General features: G+C 35.6%; 1 protein-coding gene across 1 annotated transcript in view; it reads left to right on the top strand.

Moving 5' to 3' along the window:
• LOC141336813 (NACHT, LRR and PYD domains-containing protein 3-like) overlaps nucleotides 1-13555 on the top strand; it is a 98638-nt gene continuing 85083 nt past the window's right edge. The window contains exon 1 of the mRNA XM_073842540.1: nucleotides 1-89. Within this exon, the coding sequence (XP_073698641.1) occupies nucleotides 1-89 (89 nt within the window). The remainder of the gene's footprint in view (nucleotides 90-13555) is intronic.

Below are 13555 nucleotides of genomic sequence, written 5' to 3'. Positions count from 1 at the left end.
ATGTGGGCTGGGACGGGCCTGCGTGAACAGGGGCTGCGGCCACGTCCTCCATCTGTGGAACCAGAGATGAAGATCACAAGAGTCAAGCGGTGTGTAGCACGTCTGAGAATTTGACAAGCAATTTTATAAACTAGTTTTTGCAAAAACATTCCGGGTTTTCAGCAAATATTTTTACTATGTTGTTCACCTGTGTTGTTAACAAAAGGATACTGTCATGTTAAGAGTGTGTTAAAACATGCCAAAATGGTTTCAAATTTCAAGTTTTCACAACTAACATAAATTCAGACTAGGCTTTCTTAAGCCAACCTAAAGTTTGTCTTGACAAATTAGTTTATTTTATTTCTTTACTTTAAGGCAAGACAGCAGGTAAAACAATTTTTATGGATTCCATAAGTTTCCATAAGAGAAAACATGCAAAATACACACTTTTCTTTATTTGTGTCTGTAAATGTCAGTCACAAATACATATATTTAAAGCCAAAGAGTTTTTTTCTCATACATTGAGCCAGAAAACTCCAGTTCCGCAGCACTTACAAACAAAACTGTTTTATTCCTATCTATATTCTGAATGCTTTTATAGATATTATTGTTCATATATCATATGCCTTTAACTCTAAAACACTTAAACTCTAATATGTCAACAACAACAACAAAAAAACAAGAATTTTGAACCTGGGTTTATCCAAAGTTCAGAATAGTTTTGAATGTGTATGAAAATTAGTGCGGATTAAAATATCTCATATGCATATTTAAAGATTAATCAAACCTGAATAATAGTGTCTTGCCTTCAGTTGGTACGTCAATGGAAAAAAAGAGTACTTTAGACATTAGCCTACTGACCTCCATAGTCAAAGGCTATTAGCTGCCATTGACACACTATTATACAGCAGCCTAAGCAGGGAATCAAGCCTATGTAACACTTCTAAGCATCCTAAAAAGCAGGTCATCATAGGTAAAACATCTACTATAACAGCCTATCATGAATTTACTGGGATGTTTATTTTGCTAGCAAAATAAAGCAGAATGCATGAATAAATATAATAATAATTTTTTAGGTAGAAAAGGACACATTATCATATAGTTTTTAAATCTACCACCAGCAGTTAACTTGCTAATAATAGAGCTATTCGTACTCTTTTCCAAAGAAAAATTGTTACTGTACCTTGTGTTTTTCTTTATTGAAGGAAAAACTGATTTGCTGGAGAAAAGTATTGATGTCACCACAGAAATATCATCTTAGAAATAAGATTAAAGAAGTTTCTTATAAGCTTATTCACAGATTTTATCCAGCAAATCATTATTTAATTTTTTTTTAAAAAATAAATAAATATAAATTGTATTTTTTGTAATGAATATGGAGGAAACTGCCTTGCACTTATTTTGGCACTGTACATATTCAGTTACACTATGGTGTAAGGTCCAAAAATTTATTAGCGAAAATATCCAGTGTTCAAGACCTTGTTCACTCTTATGGGAAAATATACTCTTTGGCTTTACTGACTGTCCTGACAAAGAGGAACAGTACTTTTACTTAATTAACTTACTCATTCCATTGACCAAATCTCACATTCATAAGTGTAAATTTACTAATAAAAAACCCAATTGTATGGTTTTGTTGACTGAAATATGTACTTACATCGAGAGTATTTGAGACTCTGTGAGTAAGAAAGCTTTAAGAACTTTGAAAGTTTGTCAATTTTACAATATACCTATTTGATTTTGTATATGCATACATGTATATATATTTTGTTTTTGAAGTTTAATACTTTCCTCCCCCGGCAACTATTTTTGTTTATTATTTGTCTTTCTATCCTTTTTTTCTTTTCATTTTCTTATTTTTGGTAACATGTTATTGTTCTTTGAATTATAAATAAATAAATAGGAAGTCACCTTTACAGAAAAAAACAGTAAACTTGCTAAGCTAACCAGCCAAACCTTGGGCCCCTGGTCCGAACAATAATACAGAATGGCTGTGTTCAGAAAAATACTGTGCACACTGCATACTATTTTTTCTTAGTACGGATCATGCAGCGATTAGTATGCAAATTGGCAGCCCCGACAAAGTGAGTATGCTATTTACGTAAGCAATTATTGTTTCAAAGATAAACAGGAATGTCTAGTTAGTTAGCTTGTTATCATTCGATCTTGGCATAAACAAACGCACTGGCGTTTTGTTGATGCGTTACAAACGATCATTTTACGACACCAGAAATACAGAAAAATGTACTGTATATTCAAAAGCTATGTAGTTTTTAAGGTAAACATTGTTTGAATACACTTTCTGGCTTCGTTTATCACATTTCTCAAAATATAACAACATAGGCAGGATTTCGATAACTGGTTTGGCTCATTTGCTTCGGTGATTATGGAATTTGCCACAAAGGCTGTTGAAGTTTGCAGCACGATGAGTCACGTGACAACACGACAGTCAGTGACGCACGAACATCCGCAGTGACAGCTGCGCGAAAACAGACTGCAAAACATACATCCACTCAAACAACAGCAGATAACAAAGGATTAAAAACAGACATTCAATAAATATTCGGTTATGAATGACGACATGAAGGATCGCAAATACAAAGCACAACCGTTGCGCGTTAACCGTGTTTTTAGGTGGGAATTCGGTTCCGCTTTGGTGTGCTCTAGGAAAAACAAATGAAAACGACATTAACGATATAAGTATGCAAAAATATACTTACCTTTTCTGTTTGAGCTAGTGTCTTTGTATCGTGTGCATGTTCGATCTTTGGAATTGCTTTAGGGAAAGCAGCAGAATAATGTAGTAAACAGCTTGGCTGTTTGTCTCCGTCTGTGTCAAGCGAGCGGAACGGACAGAAAAGTTTAACGCTTTGACTCGTCATCTACTGTACCGCTCTGACCAATCAGACGATCGGAATGGATAATAGAACTCGCCTCCGAACCGCTTCCAGCCAATCACGTCTCTCCTTCATGTGCGTCGTATTGCGTGAATAGTACAGTGTATACTTGTACGTGAGTGTGACTGAGAAAGGTGTAATCCTTCATTGACGTCAGTGGTGCCCCACACGTGCCAGTATGTGAAACTTTTTTTGTTGTTGTTATTTCTCTTTCAAAAACAAACATACAACAATACTTAAAGGAGTAGTTCACTTTCAGAACAAAAATTTTACAGATTATGTGCTCACCCCTTGTCATCCAAGATGTTCATGTTTTTCTTTCTTCAGTCATAAAGAAATGATTTTGAGGAAAGCATTTAAGGATTTCTCTCCATATAGTGGACTTCTATGGTGCCCCTGAGTTTAAACTTCCAAAATGCAGTTTAAATGCAGCTTCAAAGGGCTCTAAATGATCCCAGCCAATAAAGAAGAGTCTTATCTAGCGAAACAATCAGTTATTTTCTACACAGAGTACACACAGAGCTAGACAAGACGAGCATTTGAGGTTAAAAAGTATATAACTATTTATTTTTTTTTAGAAAATAACCGTTTTGCTAGATAAGACCATTTTTTCCTCGTCTGTGATCATTTAGAGACATTTGAAGCTGCATTTTGGAAGTTCAAACTTGGGGGCAAAATAAAAGTCCATTATATGGAGAGAAATCCTGAAATGTTTTCCTCAAAAAGCATCATTTCTTTACGACTGGAGAAAGAAAGACATGAACATCTTGGAAGACAAGGGGGTGAGTACATTATCTGTAAATTTTTGTTCTGAAAGTGAACTACTCCTTTAACATCAGCACAGAACACAATACAGAACACAAACAAAAGTGGGAGATACATATAACAAGTATACATCATGGAGGGTAAAACATTACATTTTACAAATAAATTTTTTTAATATTAGAGATGTTTTTATACATTTCTTGTTTGTAGTAATTGAGATCAATGACTCATAAAAAATATTAAGGTCTTTACAGAAAAAAAATTAAAAGAGGGAGTAATAGACATTATTTTTGTTTTATGTATATGAAACTTCCCAAGAAGAATTACCACCTTTAAAGCGTTATCGCAACTTCCTCTGATCCAGTATTGCAGTTCAAAAAAAGGATCATAGATTCATCTATTTTAACTATTTTATAAAAGATATCAAAAACCAAGCCACCTGTTTCCAAAAGTCTTCAGAATATTTACAGTTACAAAATAAGTGTGTAAGTGTTTCATTTTATAAATGACAAAATGAACATTTAGGTAAGACATCTTTTTTAAACTTGTTATTAAAAGGGTTACAAGGATAGTACCTGTGCAATATCTTAAAATGTATTTTCTTTACCTTATTTGGCAGTAAAAATGTATTAGATACTGACCATATTTTCTCAGTAGTAGGTATGAAGAGGAATTGTTTCCACCTGAGTTATTACACTAAATATCCATGATATTAATATCGCCAATAACAAGATTTGGAATTTTGAAAATAGAGAGAAAACTATGTTACGTTTATTCGTAACCTGTATATGGTATTTACAATTACCATTAATATAAATATACCATTATGATTATGTTAAAATCTTTTAACAGCATTGAACATGATTTTTCTCAGAAGGTGTCACTGTTATTTATTTATTACATTTTTTACAATTTCCTTACAGGTGGTATTTGACTTTGAACTTTGTTTAACATCAGATTTCTAAAGCATCATTTGCTATAAACGTTTGTTATTGATATCTTCTTTTTCTGCCATCAGTGGTAGACACATGCCTGCGTTGATTTAGCAGAAATAGTATATCTAACCCACATCTTTTGATTTCCTAAAAGCCACAAACAATTTAAAATATATAACAGACAGAAAACATTAGAAAAATCTTATGTTTCACAGCTAAACATCCTGAACTAAAGAACTAAAGTTTATACTAGTATTTATGCAGTATACTGTATATAGTATATGTGACCCTGGACCACAAAATCAGTCATAAGGGCCCATTTTTTGTAATTAAGATATATACATCATCTGAAAGCTGAATAAATAAGCTTTCCGTTGATGTATGGTTTTGACAGGACAATATTTGGCTGAGATACAACTATTTATTTTAAACAGAGATGTGAAAATGAAGAATTCAAACTTAAATTTGTATAATTCATGAACGAAAACATTTAGTAATATGATTTGTGTACATTTTCCATGTTAATGCAATGTCTGATTTTAAAATGGTTTTCAAAGGATGAATTGAGATTAAGTTTTTTAGCTGATATATAATTTCTTATGATTTCTAAATTGTGAAAGGGAAAAAAGCAACGAGGAAGTCTGTTTTTGACAAAGGTCAGAACTCCTGTTATGAAGTAGATTTTTGAGGTGCACTCTTGTTAATAAATTAATCTATTATTTTTCCTATACATCATTTTTAACACATAAAAAGTCAAATATCTATTTAGGAGCCTTAGACCTTTTCAACAATATATAGTTTGTCATGATTAGATTAGTGTCACAAGGAAGGTCTGAGACATACGGATCCATTTGCAGCATTTATTGAGAATCGTCAACAAGCAAGAGTAATCACCGGAAAACAGGAACAACGTAGGAAATCCAGTAAACAATTCGATACTCAGGCAATGGTCACAATGGTATGTAGCAAGAATCAGAAACGAGATACACAGTCCAGGGTCATACACGGGAAATCAAACACAGAGAAAAACGCTTAAAATTATGACCATGAGGAACGATAAGACTTAGCAGAGTGGCTGTGTGTGTGAGAAGCTTAAATGCAGTCAGTGTGATGAGGTGCAGCTGTAAGCGGAAATCAGTAAAGTGAGAGCAGGTGAATGCAGTGATTAGTGCAGTGGCTTGTGGGGAATGAAGTCCATGAAGTGTGGTGCAAGAGTTCATGATGACAGGATAGACCAGATACGTGACAATTAGGATTTATTTGTAAAATGGTGAAGTAAACGTGGGCGTCCCACAGAGGGGACGGTGACAGTTAAGGGGTTAAAGTTGTCCAAATGAATATATCCGTGCTACTTAAGACTAGTTTTGTGGTCCAGGGTCACATATAGTATTTACATGAATAATAATTTGGAACTGTCATATACAGCTGTGGCCCTCAACATGCCAAAGTCCCTTTCTTTGAGAATAATGCAAGTGTGAAGCATCTCTCTGCTTCAAAAGATAAAAGGTAATCCATATTATAAGCTGGAGAACCACAGTTCATTTTGATTCATTTCATTTAATAATGTCATTTGAACTGATGTGCCAGGAGTAATGTCCCATAATTTATATGTTTGTGTTTTACTTTACTGACAGCTGTTAAATAATGGTGAATAGTCCCAGTGACCTCACTGGTGTGTACTTGTGTGTGAGAGATATATTTTTGTTAATGACTTTATATTAATATAAAAAAGATTTATTATGACCTATTAATAATATAATCTATATATGACCTATTAAAATCTCCCTCCTATTCATGAAGTAGACTTTTTTTTTATCTGCCATCTTAGTGATGTGAATGGAATTTAAACTCAGTGGAATTGAATGGCAATTAAAAAACTGACTAAGTGGAAAAACCTGGATGTTTTATAGGGTTAGGTAATTCTGTTTTTAGATCTTTTGGACAATCACTGCAAAGGTAAAACCTTTTATTCAGTCTTTCTTTGGTAACAAAATATGAATATTCAATTACAGACTCTGTTTAGTTTGGTCAATTGCCAACAGTTGATTCTAAACAGCATCGCTTCACATTCCCTTTTTTTTAGCTTATTGATTGTATAGCCACCGTTTTACTTCAAATAACATGGTTAAACCTAAGTGGTTATTGTAACAAAAACATGGTTCATTAATTTTCGTAAGGGATTAGGCCTAACGGTTCTCATTAAATGATGTAGCTTCCAATGACAGATATTTAATAGATTATTTACATTTAGTAGAATCATGAACGGATCGATTGTGATACTTAATCTGACCTGCAGAGGGCAGCACGGATCTGCAAGCTGAAGGTCCGTTTTTGTTGTTTCCGTTGATTTGTTTATGTCCATCTCTTCAAGAAGTTCGACGCACAAATGTGCAGGAGTAGAACAACGGTGTGCCATAGACGGGGAATCTTTTGTCGGCTCTGAGATGCTGTTTAAAATGTTTCTCATCCTCTTCATTAAACCGAAAAAACTAACTTTTTTTCCTGCCACACCTCACCCCTTCCCTTTTCAGCCGAGGTGGTGTTCATCAAAGTAAAAGTAAAATCCATGGGTTTATGAAAGATCTTGACATAAATATCAAAGAGTTGAGTTTCATTCCTAATGGGACCCAATGGAGATAAGCATTGTGAGGAACTATCTACGGATACATTTCTGCACAGGTGAGTGTGACAAAAACAGCGACGAAACAACGTATTTCCCACGCGTAGAGCTGAAAAATATAGGCCTATTCAGGCGTTGTTTAGCGATGTTCTGTAAAAGTCTTCCTTTAAAATCAATCAGGGGCGGAGTGGCAATCGGGACGACCGGGACATCAGTGATGCTCAGGTTGATCCAAAATGAACGGGTGCCTGCGGGTTACCCGCGGTTACGATTCATCCAAAAATATTTATTCGGGTCGCGGTCGGTCGGGTCGTTTGAAATAAAGATGACACTAGCTGTGTTTCCATCCACCTATTTTTATGCGCATTTTGGAATATGCGCATAAAAATCTCTGAATGGAAACGCGAAAATGCGCATAAATTCTGAAAATGCGCATAAAAAACTTATGCGCACAACTGAGTAGGATAATTTTTTTATGCGATAAGAAAAAATGCGCATAAACTACGATGGAAACACTTTACCGAATAAATTCCTCCATGCGCATTAAAAAAGTCATGTGACTTTGCACGCTGGAACGGGATAACTCGACTAACCAGCGGACCCATTTTGTTGCACAGCATCAGAAATATTGTTTTGGTCATTCTGAAATGTTTCCTTCAGCGGTTTCGTCACTTGCCCACCACGGCTCTGGCCCTGCGGTCGTCCTACCGATTATTTTATAGAAATAAAAATCATTTAGTTCAGTTAGAGAACAAACATACAATTAAAAACTGAACGCGGCTGCTCAATGCAGTGTGCCTAACAACAGTCACATCCGCGGCATGAGTCCGATTTCATTTATCACATTAGGAGTAAGGTGAGAAAGGCAAGACGTTGCCGAAAGATTTAGTTTTAAAAGTATTTTGGATTTTAAAAAGGCCTGTTGACTGTTTTCGTTTATCTAAGGTGATTTTGGAAGCTCATTGGAAGAACATTCGTTTCTTATTTATTTTTTTCCACCGTGTTTGCCAATTTTCAGTAAGTCTATTTTTCATAATTAAACTTTGTGGAAGTTATTTAACAGTTGTATACTTGTTTTTGTTAATAAATTAATAATTCTATGTTTAAAATAGACTAAGTGAGTTTGTCGTACTGTTTTGTTGTTGTCCATTCAATCAATTGACGCCGAACCGCCGCTAAATCGAAAGTGAAAGTAAAATGCTTACGGACATTCACAAGCTTTCAAAAGCGAAACGAGACAAAACTATCCCTCAACCTTTCCCTCGGTGATACCGCTACTGGCCGTGTTGTCACATGTCAATTAACCGCTGGGGAAATCTGAAAATTATTATTTTCATGACTATATATATATATATATATATATTTACTGCAAGTTTATCAGGAAGTGACGATTTTGTTCTCTTTGTCTTGTTGGATGGAAACGGTGCTTTATGCGCAAATGTTTTATGCGATGTTTCAGTTTTGCGCATAAGTTAAATTCGCATTTTTGGATGGAAACATAGCTAATTAAACCTTTCTAATTTATATAGTACTAGACACAATTTTCTATGAAATACATAGACCTACACTTTATTGGCTGAATAATATTTACCTTTTGAATGTTGAGCGTTATTAACTGTTGAATAAATGCTGATGCGGGACAAAATGCCGGATTTCCCAACACGTTGAACTGAGCAATGTCATTGTACCATTTTAATAGGCTACTTTTAAACGCATATAGCTCAGTAATGTCAGTTTTATGTATTTTCTGAGAGGGGGTGGTAGCCTAGAATCTAGACGCGCCCCTAGCGGCAGCAAATTACATTTGCTTCCAAGGTCAGTCTAGTTACTCTCAATTCACTTAAAATTCCGAAAAATCCAAGATGTACCGGGCCAATCACGAGTCGGTGGGCGGGCTTAACATGATGACGCCTGAGTCCTGACCTGCGACCATAAGTTCCGTCAGACATGAATTCCTGGTTCTGTGAATTACGCGTGGAAAACTGAACAGTATTTATATATTTTTTTACTTTGGATACACAGCCACGTCCATCTGTCCTGAGCAGGAGCTCGTTACATGTGAACGCGCTGTGGTGTAGAATACGCAAACACCGGAAGCGATCTGTGGCGTGTATACGACACTCATTGTTCACACAGTGCACAGAGATTGTGGATATAGCGGCTATTCAAAATGGTAATTACTTGCGCTTGTCCTGGTTGTTCAAACCCATTTAAAGCTAAAAGATTACGTTTGCTTACGCAAACTCATCCTGGACTTTTTCACCGATTTCCCCTTCCGGTGTTTGCGTATACTACATCAGAGCAGGGTGTAATTTGGATTTGTCTGTGCATGTTTTTGTTTACTTTTAAAGGTTTAGTGCCCATCTATGTCTATTATTTGGCTGACAGACTGCACAGTGCACTGATTTTCGTTAAAAATCTCCGTCGCTCTGACTACGTCACCTGACAGACTAAGTCTCTGATTGGTTGTAGCGCTATCCTATTGCGTGGAGAGGAGTTTGAAAGACAACCGTTTATCCCACCCCTCCGGTTGAGCCCTGTCTATGGAGAGTGCCCAGACCCTACATTTATGTGGGTCTGGCTTGCCAGGCTAAGGGGGTGGGATTTTTGTTGGGAAAGTCGGGGAGAGACGCACACTTCGATTAGACTGGATAAACACAAGCAGCATCTTAATTGTTAAGAAAATGGTATTCCTAATAAATGTCTCGAATATTTTGATTATGTCCAACGCTTCTCTTTCTTTTTGGAATTATTAGAGACATTTCACTATGTCTTTTCAAATGCCTAGGTCTGTTTAATTTCCTTAACTATAAAATTTATAGCACTATTTTTAAACGTTTATTCAAGCAATAATATATAAATTATCTCATGTATATGCTTGTTTAAAACCAGGGATTAAAAACGAATTCCAAGTAAAAACTGTATTTTTTCTTTACATTTCCAGAGAGCGAAACGAACGAAATTAAACATTAGACTACTTAACAAATTCAAGGCACTATAATTTCCTTATTCATTTGATACAACTATTATAGCTATACAATTAATATATAGGCTGTGTAAAATAACAATAGTTTGTCATATTCGTGATTCCTGAATTTATATATGAAAACTTCTTTGAAGTGCATTCGTTATGTTTGTATAAGAAAATTCGTTAATCTAGCCTATTAAATTGATTTAATATTCTTGATAATTTTTAGAAGAAGTTAAAAGATAAGAAAAAAGGAATTAGCTTGTAGTCTATATATATTTAGGGCTATAGGCTAATCTTTTTCTTAACTTTTATTACACTGTAGATCGAAATAAAATAATTGATCATATTTAACATCGGAGAATCACTGACATAATTTAGAGTAGGCCTACTTCAAAAACGAAACTATTTAAAAATGTATAAAGAGAAAGACAAACTAAATCACAACAAGAACAATCTGTATTTTTCCTGTAATCAAGAACATTTCTTTTGACAAAATACCTAATTAATGCCGAATGTTTGACAGTGAACGCATCTCCACCGCATAACCGCATAATAGTTGGTGTCAGTCGCAAATATTAAAAATGCGGGTCAGGAAGCGGGTCGGGTACAATAATTTCTTTTTTTTTCGCGGTCCGAGTTGTTTATACATTGACCCGCGCATCACTGATTTACATTAGTTAATAACATTTATTGTGATCTTAAAATTATATTTAAAGGAAAATAAAATTTCACTCCTCAGGGCCCCCGGCGCCGGCGCTATAAGTGAAGTCAAGCTGTTTGTGTTGCCTGGATTTGGGCGGACTGAACCATTTTATGATAATCGAGAGGGGCCCACGGACGTTTGTGTTTCCTAAACAAATACATTTTTTGACACCAGGAAACAGCAAATTGAATAATTTAGTTAATAATTTAAGTTAATAAATTTAACTATCAAATATTTTTTTTAGCACCACAATTTTATTGGGGGCTTCTCTGGGCCCCCTCTCAGTCATGGGCCCCGAGAATCGTCATCGTTGTGTACCCCCCCTTTACAGCGCCCCAGAGCCTAAATCAACCTATGCAGAATTTAGTTTCATTTTTCTGATGCGCTCTTGAGGCATCCTGTTTGTTTCCTTTTTACAAAAGCACACTGTTTTTATTGTGAATGTGCATTAATAAAATAAATATTTAGAATAGTTTGGAACAATGTCTTACTCTTATATGACCACAAACGAAGGAGTAGGCTATTGTAAGTTGTTTCCACTTTTATAAGGGGGTGAAAAAATCAGTGATCGTGTCGGCGCCTCCTGCGCGCAGTTAAGCATTTCTAAAACTCGACAACGCAGCTTCATTGTCATAATAAAATACAGTCAGCCAAACATATTGAAAAACATGCTATTTTCCCCCTTTTATTTCAGAACAACTCCTTTAAATTTAATGGAACAATACTCATAACACAAGAAGAACAAAAATATAAAAAGCTACTAACAAGCCAAAACAAGTTAATTTAACATGTTGTAGCCTAAGAGTCATAATGCACAGCCAGCACCAAATAGACAGAACGGCAAAACTCAAAACTGTGCTGTATTATAAGTGCTAACATTCATAATTAAATAAACAAAGTATTTGTGATGACCAGAAGCTGACACAAAGTTTTTGAAGAAATGTTTGCTATTTTTAGAGCAAAACACCGGTATATATCGTGGTATCATAGTATCTTTGTAAAAACAGACTTTGATTCCCGAACTTACGCTTGTTAAAGGTCCACTGAAGTGCCTTGAAACACGCAGCGTTATTCTATGTGGTGACGTACTTTTAACTGAAACAAAAACATATCGCCCAGCCCCGCCCACTAATTTTGAATAGCCAATAGCGTTCCATTTATATCTGCTCCGGCCAGAGCCGTTGAGCTCAGTAAAGCCGCATTTGTAAGCTTATGACAGCCACAGACTAATAAATCACCCACAGGTTCAATATGAAACTCTTGCTAAAACGAAATAGTGATCATAATCATGCTGAGGCTGTGTAGTTTAATACATGTCGATCGCACATATGATCTGCTCCGTGTATTGCGTCTCTGTGTAGGGGGCGGGACACTACGGACTCTAGAGAGGATTTGATTGGACAGAACGTTTGATTAGAAACTGAAGTGCACGGTGATATCATCCAAATCCTTGATTCATATTGGCGGAAGTGACGAGACTGTAAGTTTTGAATGCTCATATCTTGTAAACGCAAATTTTGTCATTGTTTTGAAGCACACTAGCTTATAGATAATCTTAAGGCTAATATATTCACACTAAAAGCCAAAAAACTTTAATTTTGATTTCAGGGGGACTTTAAGTACGGCCGCTGCTGTCACCGGAAAAACTCTTACCCTGCGAGCGCCAATCCGGAAGCCAGAAACACGGAAGTGTGAAAAAGGCGAAAGAACGAGCTTTCAAACTGTGATGGTGTGTCGAGCTAGAGAGCATGGTAGCTGATGGTGGAACTCTTTGAATTAGCGCCCTTGGAGAAACGGAATGAGGTTTGAAGAAAAATGTGTGGAGTTTGTATTATCAAAAAGAGATTTTGAGAGAATGTCAATACTTGTTTATTGCACATTTCTTCAATATAAAAGCATATTCTTTCTGTGAACAATTATAATATATTGTATTTCAACTAAAAGAAGCATGTGATATTTCATTTGTCATAAAGGCTTAAAAACATATTTCATATTGGTCATCTGTTGAAATTATTTGTATTGTTTGGAAACATGATTCATATGTGAACATAATGTATGTGCAATTTATTTGTGAAGCTACATAGAAGTTTTTGTATTTCTTCTGTAGTTTTCACGGTGTTCATGGTGCATGGTGCTCGTTGAGAAGAAGAAATAAAATGACACCCGTTTGAAACTCTTTGCGTCTTGATATATCCGAGGGGCCGCTACAGACAACGCATCTGTAATATGATTTAAATAAACAACACGTAAAACAAACAGGGTTCGGCTAATGCATGTTTCTGTTGATGGATGCGCATTCTGACTTCCCAATACGTTACAACAACAGCGATTAAATAAAAAAAGTGGACAAACCATTCTTGTCCAATGCGAGTGCCGTATGCTGGAATGTTTAAGAGCAAACTCGCGCGCACAGTGAGAAGTGAGATCTGTGGTTGCGCTCATCGGAAGCACGCAAACCGCAACTATTAAGCTCTTTTATTGTTTGAATGGACGAATTCACGCAAAAATTTTGTCAAAATTCCCGTCTTGGCAAGTATCCTAGCAGACATAGCCGGATAAACGTATCAGCGCACTGGATCAGTGCATTTTTGACAGCAATTTCTTAACATTTACCAAACATCAACAACAAGGACTGCTCTTGATTAAATAGCTTTTGTAACTTTAATCAATTTATACTGCAATGCC

This window comes from Garra rufa, chromosome 6 (genome assembly GCF_049309525.1).
Source record: "Garra rufa chromosome 6, GarRuf1.0, whole genome shotgun sequence".
Classification (NCBI taxonomy): domain Eukaryota; kingdom Metazoa; phylum Chordata; class Actinopteri; order Cypriniformes; family Cyprinidae; genus Garra; species Garra rufa.
This window is presented reverse-complemented; position numbering and strand designations above follow the sequence as displayed.